The sequence below is a fragment of the Microchirus variegatus genome (assembly GCF_963457635.1).
Source record: "Microchirus variegatus genome assembly, chromosome: 16".
NCBI classification, from domain to species: Eukaryota; Metazoa; Chordata; class Actinopteri; order Pleuronectiformes; family Soleidae; genus Microchirus; species Microchirus variegatus.
The window spans coordinates 20961757-20973458 of record NC_139817.1 but is presented as its reverse complement, the minus strand read 5'-3'; the positions used below and the strand labels follow the sequence as shown (position 1 = coordinate 20973458).

Genomic DNA, 11702 nt, shown 5'->3' with positions numbered 1-11702 from the left:
CCAAAAACATGCAATGTGGGCATTGACCGTAGGTGTGAGAGTGTGAGTGAACGGTTGTTTGTCTCTATATGTGGCCCTGTTATGGACTGGCGAACTGTCCAGGGTGTACCCTGCCTATCGCCCTATGTCAGCTGAGATAGGCACAGCACCCCCCACGACCCTCCGGTGGAGGACAAAGCAGTAGATAATGGATGGATGGATGTGTGTATTTGTCAATGATGTATCACAAATACTTATTGTTGTTTGCCACCAAAACTCTGCTCATAAAGTACAAATGCACAGTGGACCCATTTGAGATAACAAGACAATCATTTCTAGAATCCCACGATGGAGAATGATAATCTGCCAGACTCCCACCTTTACGTTAATTTATCTGGCCTTTTAAAAACAGGCAAATCAGCCAATATATGTATTACCTGGATGGTGGTCATCCCTGTGTCCATTCCCATCAGTATCCTCCTGTCCAGTAGCTGTGCTATTTGAGGATCCTCAACCTTCAGGAAGTCCCACACCAGCTCTGTTATGTCCACCTGCCAATCGCTGCCAAGCATGAAGCTCATCTGGCCTCGAGGATCAGCGGACTCCGCTACAAAGTAGGTCAGGACTCGAACCATGGTGCGCTGGTACTGCAGGGTGCAGCTCCGTCCTCTTCTCTCTTCATCGTCCTCGTCTTCGCTGTCCCTTGTGGACCTGAGAAGGCAAGAAAAAGGGAAAAAATAATAAAAATTCCCCCAAGAGTTAAATTCTTGAATCCTAATGACTTTCCTACCGCAATGACTTGACAACTACCATGTGGGATTTCCATGAATGTTCATACACACATTCATTTCCCCTCCTCCGGCTAATCTGTGGTAACATGGGTTATTCCCAGATGCTTCATTTAGCACCAGGTCAAAAACATTTAAATACATTTCCTCCATTAGCCTCGGCTGTGCTCTGCTTTCTGTGCTGGTGAGAGTGTGCACACACTGTATTGACAACCAAAACATGTGGATGTTTACCTCACAAGGATCCAGTAATTAACAGTCTAGCATATGGCTACCATTTACCCCTCTTAGAGACTCTCATTCACCAGGTCTGGATTTCGAATGAGCATAAACCTCCTTACTGCTGCACTTAATAGCCTCCCTGATTGCTCTTTTGCTGGCAAATCAAGTTTTTATTACTGTTGGCAACAAATCAACTCACACAGGTTCGGCGCTTTCTCGCTGATAATATTGCTCCAAGTATGACAAACTAGGTTTTAATTGTTACAAAATCACTGCAACATCATCACATTTGTCCCATACCTATGTGTGTGTGGTTTGATTTTAAATAAAAATAACAAATAATGCACCATGAGAGGTTGAGAAAGCAAAGCCTTAAATGCCCGATCTAAGAGAATAAAAGCTGTTACCGCTCTTCAGTCCCTCACAGGGACACAGATTTGGGATGAACAGAAAAGTGATTTGTCAGCAGAATTCTAATCATACAGTGCAGTAGATCGAACATCCGCCACTCCATCTAACCATCATCGTCTGTCTCTCTCTCACACAAATACACAACAGCAAAAGTTGTAGTCTTGACAGTTTCCCGTGCCATTACCTGCTCTGCTCGTCTCTTTCTGTCTGAATCCCCTGAGAAATCTGACTGCATGAGAAGTGAAGTGGTGGGAATAAAGATGTGAGGATTAAAAACTCAAGCACAACGACGGGGGGGGGAGTCGAACACGTACAGCGAGATTAAGAGTGAAGGGCTATCCAAGAGACAACCATTCACAGAGGTTGGACATTTTAGGATTGATAAATTCAAGATCACAGCGAATGATACCAACCTTGCTGTTTCTCTGAAATCTTCACGTGTATGTATGTATGTATGTATGTATGCAAGACTGAACATGCAACATGTTGAAATAAAACTATATTTTCATTATTCAGACACTCTTTAAGACACTGTGTGTGTGTGTGTGTGTGTGTGTAGTTAGATCAGTTACCAAATACCGTTCAGATGTTGCTAACTCATCATCGGTCGAACATCACTTTTATCTGACTGGAATAAAGAATTTCAGTCTAAAAATCTGTTTTCTGTTCATTTTCATTTATTACAAGTGTGTTTTACACCCGACACTAAAGACGGGCAAATCCGTTGTCGTGTGTTTTATATCACTGCACTGCAAGAAGGCTCGTCATACTGTATATTCCTCTGGGTATTCTGGCTTCCTCCCACAGTCAAAAGACATGCAGGTTATAGGCTGACTGGCATGAAGGTGTGAATGTGTAGCTGAGGCACAGCTGCCAGCGAGGTGATAGAATATAATATATATTTGCTAGCCATGTTTTTTATTACAGTAATAATAAGACATTTGGTCATAATTATCCCATTATTAAATGTATCATATACAACATTCAATTACATATATAAATGCACTTGTTAGGGCCCGAGCTACGAATGGCAGTGGCCGAAACGCCTCCTGGTACAAATTTACAGTTGTCCACACTATTATTTATGTAATTTAAAATAAATGTCTTTTTTTCATGATAAATAGTATTATTAAGTATATTGTGAACAGTTGTTTTTTCCCCCCCACATTTAGTTCTCTAGGCCAGCCCCCGCTTGACTACAATAGATGCACATTGGCCCCCAGATCATTTGCGTTTGAGACCCCTGATCAATAGTAAACTGTCTAGGATTTAGCCTCACAATAACCATGTTTTCATCCCAACAACCTCTCTGGTGGAACCATTCCCTCGGCTACCTTGTAACCCTGCAAGTTCCTCTAGTCCGTAATCATTTCAGAAGTTATGTATTCTTGTGTCACTTTACTTTTAGAGGTAAAGTTTTTTTTTTTTTTAGATTAGAGGGGTCTCCCTATACTGGGTTTCTCCTGCACATTTCAGATTGTTTTCTTGTCTTATATGTATGTGTATATTTCTTCATGTACAATAATTGGAATATATATATATATATGTATACATATATATGTAGTTAGTCCACTGTGGCTTATTAATGGCCTGCATCGATAATTTGCACACAGACAAAAAAAAACAAACAAACCTTGTGAATCATGAATTTGTAATCAAGCTTAGATTTCCCTTTGAAAATGCTGCTCCCCGTTGTCTCAACACTCTCTCCGATTGTTTTCATATTAAATGCAGATGAAAAAAACAGTTATTGCTTTCAGTCAGCATCTTCTGATTATTCCATTGTTTGTAATTAAACATTTCTAACCAAAGTTAGTTTTCAGGATCATATTGTGAGCCTGATTGTTTTTTTTTTCTTCCCCTGCAAGTGTAAACATAATTAGTTTTTAGTCTTTTTTTTGTTATTTCACAGCCGATGAACTGACAAACTGCACTAATGTTGCCGTACAGTATGTACCGGCTATTCACCGAATCCCTGTTTAACCACTATATTTATAAAGGCAATTAGTCATGCTGGTGTTAGTCAGATGGAGAGAATTCAGGAGTTAACAAACCCACAGTTAAATCAAACAAATTTATCTCTGGTATAAATCTGATTTTCCAGCGCTTGTGCATCCATCTCAAAAATTTATTCTAGGGTTGATCTAATAAACCAATCACATTCAGCACACAGAACACCCTGCTTCACAAAGCAACTCTTCTCCCCGGTTCATTCATTTTCAAGCCTGGTCTGGCTTCATAGGAGATGCTGCATATTAATGTGTGTGTGTGTGCCGTGCTGCTTATTTTTGTTGTACCCTGTGGATCATCTGCTACATTTTGTTTTGGTATTTATGCTGAAAGAACATGACAAAGGTCATTTGGACAGAAATAGACGCCGCTGCTTCTAAATAAGGAAGCTCGACAACGGCTGTATCTTTATTTATCTTTATTATTAAGGAATTCAAGTACAGCTGTGAACAGTGAGAGGACACTCGTACTACACACACTCAAACTGAGACATAAAAGGTAACTGCTTGAGTATTTTTTAAAGCACGATAAACCAAGGAGAAGAAGGCATATCAATGCACATATCTTGGAAGGAAGTGTTAAATGTGTGGAGTATGCCTGAATGCTCTGCCTACACTTTGGTTTGCTGTCTGCGAAGGTTTATCTTGTCCCTGCTTTGACAGGAATTAGAGAGAGAAGAGGCACGGCGTAGAAACAGTGTCAGTCAAAAATTGTGTAAGTACTTTTGCAAGTATTCCACTAATGTGACTGATGTCTAGTTATTCCTCACCTCTCTCCCCCTCAGCACGGCCATGACTTTCCATTCTGGCTGCAAGAGGAAAAACCGCTCGCTATTGTTGCGCACTGGCACGGTTCCTTTTTCGGCTCATGGACAGTGGACCAGTGCCCGTTCTCTCCCAAAAAAACGCATAGTGCAACTTTTGTAAGGCCGTGCCTGTTATCCCCTGATAAACAACACAGACGGAAGACAGAGAGAAACACAGCTCTCTGCCGCCCATCAGCAGTCAAAGCTGGCGTCAACTCTGACAAAACAATGTGGCTGTCCTCGTTGATAAAGGCACAGCTGGGGAAGCCGCGTCCTCGACAAGCCATGGCATCAGTCAACTGCTGTACCTCTGTCACTCAAAGTAAAAAGGAAGTCAGGATAATTAGAGTGGCCACACTGGTGTGTGGGACGACTGCGAGTCCAGCCTTAACATTTTCCCACAAGTCATCACCGCAGGTAGGCTGATGGCTGCTCTATCAATGGATGGATTTCAACAGTTGCAGAAGTAGCATTGTACAGCAGCGTTTTGGCAGACGTGCTGCTAGTGATGAGGCCCTAGGGGAGAGGACTGACCTCCAGACAGCTCTAATAATGTTCTGTCCTGCTGATGATTAAGAGTGGGCAATGACAGGGCCACCTTAAGCCAGTCCTAATGACAAGCTGTATTGCACAGGTCAGCCATTTTTTTTATCAGCCAGGAACTGTCAGCTAGACTGAAATCAGCAAGAGAGCGGTGGAATGATGGTGTTCGGTCCCCTGTCAAATCATTATGTTAGACAAGGCTGCCATGGCTCAAATGAACATCACCTGCAATAAATGCTATTGGTTACCCTCTTATTAACTCAGCATTAACTCTTCTTTGCTGTAGACAGGAAACTCTAGAAGCACGACAACATTGCTGAACACAAAGAAGTGCCCGCGAAAGGTTTCCACTCAAAAATCATTGATGTGATAAGTACTTCTTGCCTCCGTCCACCCCGCGCTGCTGCTGTATACAAACAAACGCTCCCTCAGTCTGGACGCAGCACACAAATATTGTGACATTGTTTCTGTTCATGAAGACCAAACAAACAATCACCTGATTACCCTGAAGTTATCTCAACAGATAATTGGAAAACGATGTGTGAGTTGCATTAGTTTGAATCAAATAAATAAATAAATAATCACAGGAGCACATCTGCATTTGCTCATTTATACTGGCAGGAAGTGGAGCTGTTCACACACATTAACATATGTAAGCAGCAAAATATAAACCAGGCAATAGGTCAGGCAACTGGTCTCTTAAACATCTTCATCTGAATTCATGATGAAGATGCAGATTTGCAGCTTAGTTGGCAGTTAAGGGGAACTTAATGGGAACATAACAATATAAAACATTTATTCTCCTGGACAAAGTTTTTTTGTTTTCTAAACAAACTCCAAGGTTAATAATTAACTTAAATATGTTGTTCTTTTGTTTGTTTGGAATAACGTCAGCTGCAGCTGTTTCCATACTGAGGATTAGATTCAGTCTGTCAGTTTCTCGATTTTCATGAAGATATAGCACAGATATAGTGAATAGTGAAGCTTGAAACCAGCAGTAGTGTATTTGTTTTTAGCCGCTTTTCCTGCCAAGTGATGTTTGGTATAGTAGTTCTATAGTTCTAAAACACGGGAGCAGAACACGTGTGTGTGTGGTACTGTACCTCTGACTGGGGACCATGATGGGAACCCTCCATCCTTTGATCTGGCTGAGCTCTGTGTCAGACACCTCGATCTGGAGGGGGAGTCGAGGGATCCACACGCTCAGCTCCAGCTGCGCATTGAGATATCCGTAGGTGAAGTTCACCATCATCTTCACCTTGCCCTTCATCTCCTTTCCATTTACAAAAACGTAGTCACACCTGTCTGACACCTGCGTGGGAGGAGAGGGAAGGATAAAGAGAGACAGAATTTAGGGTGAGCTGGTCCAACTGTTGCACCAAATGACTACACAGTGTACATTTATTGTGAAGTGTCCACTGCCGTCCCGTCCCGTCCCCCTCGAGTTGATTAGAGACCCTTACATTTCTGAGATTTCTACTGATGTGGTATTCCTCTAACTCTTCTGAACAAGATGAAAGCGTTTATATGTTCACGAAACTCAGGAAAGGAGGAAGGTGGAGAGAGGAGGGCAGCGAGAACATCTTTGAACCTCAGGGAAAACAGGTCGTGCTCTGCTCTTCGATTATAGTTCAGCCTACAGCTAAAAGAGGAGCCGACAGATGGAAACCAGTCAGAGGAGAGCAGTTGTCTCTTGGTAAAAATGACCAAACTCAAAGCCATCTGTCTTACAAATGACATGTGCTAATTTTGTGTTATTTTGAAACACCTTCTTGTTGCCTCTTACTCTCTTTGAAGCCCCCTAAGCTTTTTTATTCCATCCAATATCCCCTCTCCATTTCATTATGAACTCTTTAGGATGTAGTTTTCATGAACTTACGGATAGCACATCTATCTATTCACTCATCTTTCATAGCCAGTCACACGCTGCCTGCAGAGCCATCATGAGCAACATCGGATTACATATCTAAACCTAACCCAAGACGACTCGCTCTACCACTGAGCTGCCGTCAGCCCCTAAGTTCAGGGACAGATATTTTTAACCCTTTTTTCCCCACTGCAAGATAAAACAATAGACAGCCATTTATCATGAATGTCACGTCAGGACATCCTCTGTGACCAGTTTATATATATATATTTTATGTGAGATTCCTCCACTTCAAATCACCTCTGGGGTGAAGACAGCAGAAGAACACTACGTTGAGTGTGTACAAGTAAGAGCACATAATTGCAGATTTCCTGAATTTGCTTTATACTGGATGAAAAAGAAACCTTTCATAAGTCAGCATAACATCAACATCATTTTGGAGCTGCTACATTAAGGTAAAAGATACATGTTTTTGTATGAAAAATTTGCCTTTTTAAAGTACAAATACTAAGGGACTTTATTTAAAAGTACAGCGTGAAATGTTTCAGCTGGTTTACCAGCAAACACTGAATATACTACCCACTGGTGTAGTTGTATACGTTTAACACGATTTTTTGGGGCCAATCTTAGCTCTGTTTTGAATAGCATAAGCATATGGTGCGAATATCATCCATCCTCTGCAAGGTTTGAAACCGCTGGAACCCACAATACCTTGACAGTTCGGTTACGATACTGAGCAGCAAGAGAGGTGTCCGAGCATCAATGGTTCTAGGAATTCAGCCAAGCACATGTGCAGAATGGATCGAGTTTCTGGTACAACTGGGTAATGACACACAAAACATACAATAGTAACGGTTGTCTAGTGGTTTAGTTGTTTAACTTTTGTATTAAGCATTAATCATCCATAAATCTTATTGTATAAAGCATTAATTAAGCTTGGGATGCATAAAATATTACTATAAATAAATATATTGGGTGTGTGGTGTCATACATTAGCCCCGCATGCCAATATGTCTCACTCCAAGGTTTTCTCAAAAGTTGGCAGCCCTGCAGTGGGAGGTGTATGTGAAAAGAAGGAAGGCCCCAACCATTTGAATGCGATGCATAAATCAATGAAGAAGGAGGAAATGGCAGAGAAGCTGGAGAGAAAGTGCTGGAGGCAAAACTTTCACCTGAAAACTATGTAAGAAAAGTCAAAAGTAGAGCAATTTTCCAAATGAGACGTTGAGAAGAAGTGCCTGACGTTGCTCAGGAAACTGAACAACTGTTCAAGGTTTCTACATCACTGAGGGCACCCTTACTTATAACACTGTGTCATGGTATGGAAACAAAAGAAAAAACTGGCACAAATCATCAATCGAGTCAGCAAAATCATTGCACAGAAGTTGATTTACATTCACAGTTTTCACTTAAAGATCCTTCCCATCTTCGTCAGCGTTTCAAGTAACACATGGGATCATTTTTGAAATAGTTTTTGTCTTGAGCCCTGGACTTTCTCTGTGTGAACTCACCTGAACCAGAGACAAGAATCCCTAAAAAAAAAAAAAAACCCTGTGAGAAAGATAAAGTTGCATGCACTGCATTCTCAGGATCAATAGATATTTGCCATGTGGTGGAACAGTCAATAAACAGCAGTCATAGTTGTACCTCGATCACACACACACACACTAGAGCTGCACGACACTGGAACATAATGAGGAATGACAGTGTTGCTTAATGAAGCGTCTGAACTTTTCTAGAAGGGTGAGGTCGTTCCCCAGGCTACAGCCAGTCATGGAGCAGATTGGGCTCCATCATTGTTCCCAGTGTGAGAGTGTTTGAACTGATAAAGATGTCAGCGGAATGTCTGCTCCTTATCTGCCCTTATTGTTCTTCTCTCTCACTCCGTTGAGACTGAAGTGTCTTTGAAAACCCCTTCATCTCAGACTTTTCTCAGAAGAGACTCTGCAACCTTGTCCGAACACAAACATTAGAATTGCAGTCTATATAAACACTATAGGCTCTATTTTGCACTGATTATAGCCAACTGCGAGAGGAATCGTTAATACAAATGATGTTGCCGTTTAACCTCTCAGGTTGTTCTCATCATACTCGCAAAAAATACACCATTAGCATCCAGTTTGTCTTCATTTGTGGTCGAAAAAAAAATTTGTAAATGCTTGTTGGATGAATTATAACGGCTTCAGTATACGTCCCAAGACTGGGAAACTGCCTGCTCGCATTTCTCCAATCTATTCCAAAACAACCAAAACGGGAACAATTACGGAAAATAAGTCAGCAGATATCCAATTACCAATAACATACATTTTTCTTGCTGTGCTGAATTATTGGCCAACGTAGCTCCAAATCAATATCTTAACATATCCAAATTTACTCAACAAATTTTCTTTTAACTCCTCATACACACTCCCAGCATAATGTGTGTTATAGCAGAAAAAGTGAGACCCACTGTGAATTGCCTATGCGTCCAAGAGGATTCACCGCCACATTAATCAAACACATTAGGCAGCTAACAGGAGAATACTTAGAGAGGACATTATGGCTGTCTCTGGATCTAGCCAAGGAAATTAACAACTCACCAGACAGATACCATCCACAGCAGATATGAGCACTGGGAGACGGGAACATGAAGGTGGCGTGAACCTGTCTCTCGCTTGTAGGCGTTGGCTTGACAGAAGCAATTAAGCTGCTCAAACTCAGCAGAAGCTACACCGCTCACTTCAACATGGGGCTAACTGCTATGACTAGGCCTCGGGGAAAAATCTGATCACAACAAGAATGAGGAGGCTCCCTCTTCCCAACTATCAGTAAACCACCAACAACACATTAAACAAACCATTTAGAGGTTTATTGAAAACAAGCACTAAACGTGCAGCTTCCAGGATCCACCTACATGTAGACACTACCATACATCACTCAAACATGCACACCTTCAACCCATCATACAGACACAAGCTTGTGTCTCAATCCAAGGGCTGGATCCTTACGAGTGCACAGCCGGCGGAGGAGACGACTCTGTCGGCTGTGCACTCAAGAGAAGACGGACGTCAGGACACATCTGTGAACGGGCAAACATCAGCCGCATTTGTCATCTGCATTCAAAGGAGCCCGACGAGTCATGCGACAACTGGGACAGCCCACGTCACAGTGCTGTGACACATTGCGACAACATCCCAACGACAAATTCCACACTTGGGAGGATCCGGCCCTTGGTCGATTGAAACACAGCTACGTACGCACGAGACAAAAAAAGGTAAAAGCACAATCCTGCGGTCATTAGAGACAAAAAAAACCCCATTCATTTTCAAAAGAGAAATTGAAACGTTACATCCCAAAACAACGTTTCTGCAGTGAAGCTGCAGTTTCTCTCAAGTGGGAAAATCAACCAGCGCTGTAATGTTGCTATAACTGATTATGTGCTGTGGCTGCATCGATGCAGAATCGTTCAGGTCTGCATCACAATGCATCTTAGAGACAATTGTGTTCAATACTAATGCATGGAAACAGTAACTGATTCATGGTTAACATAAAAAGTTTGTATAGAGTCGCTCTAAGTTTATTTTCTCTCTTTTACTGCTACATGTGAAGTTGTGCTAAGTGAATTCGGTCAAGGCCAAATTCATCCAAATCATCCACAACATTAGAAAAAAATTGACTTGCAACCTCTGGACGGCTGAGCCTTGTTCATATGTTTATACCTACACATGTGAGTGACATCAGGTATTAATAAGACCCATGGGTGGACGATGTATAGGGGCGATTTGGGCGAGGGTCTACCAGAGAATTTTTTTCCCTAACCCATTCCAAAAGATCCTTAATACTAATTCCTTTCAACCGTCTCTGTCTAGACATATTATTTGTCATTGTCCAATCAGAATGAAGTCATATTTTAAATGGTTCCGCCTCTCTGGGAGATTTCATTGATATCGCCCCAGCATTCTCCCATTGACTCTCATGTTAAAACTTAAAGGGATACTTCACCGATTTGAATGTGGCTTTGTATTGCTAGAATAGTACTACTGCTATTCTAGCAATACAAAGCTACATTCAAATCGGTGAAGTATCCCTTTAAGTTTTTTCGGAAAATTACTCTCCAATGCATTTTCAATAAGGATCTTGGGGCTCGCCAAAACGTACTTGTGTCATACGTAAACTGAGCAAAGAGAGGAGGGATATCTTCGATCAAGTCATGTCTCGCGATAAATTGTTTGCTTTCAAGTCCTCTCTGCTCGCGGCGCCCTAAGTGAAGGTAAGGTCCTAAAAGCTCGGAGGATTGTGCTGGTTTAACCAGTCCCAGCACTAACTGATAAATACACGTAGTTTTACCAGTGGACAGCGGTCAATTGAAGCTGTCAGACAATCAGACTGTTTTGTGTAAGAAAGTATTGTTCTAAGATGTGTTTAGCAACACATCTAAAAGGTCCAATTCTGCACTTTCCTTTACACTTATTGAATAATTTGACTGCACTATCTCGTCATATGATTGTTGTATGTATCTGGTAAAGGTTGTGAAAGCTCTTGATCCTTGGTCAGTATATAAATACTTGACTTAATATGCTGCCCCTTGTCTTTATGTGGTTGCTGGACACATCTTGTGTCCTGTTTAGCTGTTTTACATCATACAACATTAGATTCATGTAAATTATTTTTGTTTATCAAGTTGCCATCTAGTGGACAGAAGGACTCTGTTAATCATCTAACATAATAATTGATACTGTCTTGCTTTATATGCACCTATTGAATGGGTCACCTTATCATTATCAGGAAAAAAATGCCCCCAAAGACCACAAATGCGAAGAAGCAGCATATTATCAGCACAGTCATTCATTATTCTGGTTTAATGTCACTCCTTATTTACTTATCACTGATTCCCCAGGTCAGAATTAGACAAATTAGCTATGTTTACATACATGATTGCAGGCTATGATTAGGCAAAGCACTAATCACTCTGGATAAACGTTACAAACGAACAGCTCTTTCATTTCAACGGCTTTGACTGCAATTTAATATAGAAAGCTCCCCCTGACTCATACATCACACCAAAAACCCTCCTCTTTTTTCTAGTTTTTTTGATTCA

At 41.3% G+C, this 11702-nt stretch overlaps 1 protein-coding gene across 1 annotated transcript in view; it reads right to left on the bottom strand.

Annotated features, from left to right (window-relative positions):
• LOC310937745 (transmembrane protein 132C) overlaps nt 1–11702 on the bottom strand; it is a gene marked incomplete at both ends in the record, with an annotated part of 137246 nt that overhangs the window by 4747 nt on the left and 120797 nt on the right. Inside the window, 2 exons of the mRNA XM_083902085.1 lie at nt 417–690; nt 5862–6070. Of these exons, the coding sequence (XP_083758211.1) occupies nt 417–690; nt 5862–6070 (483 nt within the window). The remainder of the gene's footprint in view (nt 1–416; nt 691–5861; nt 6071–11702) is intronic.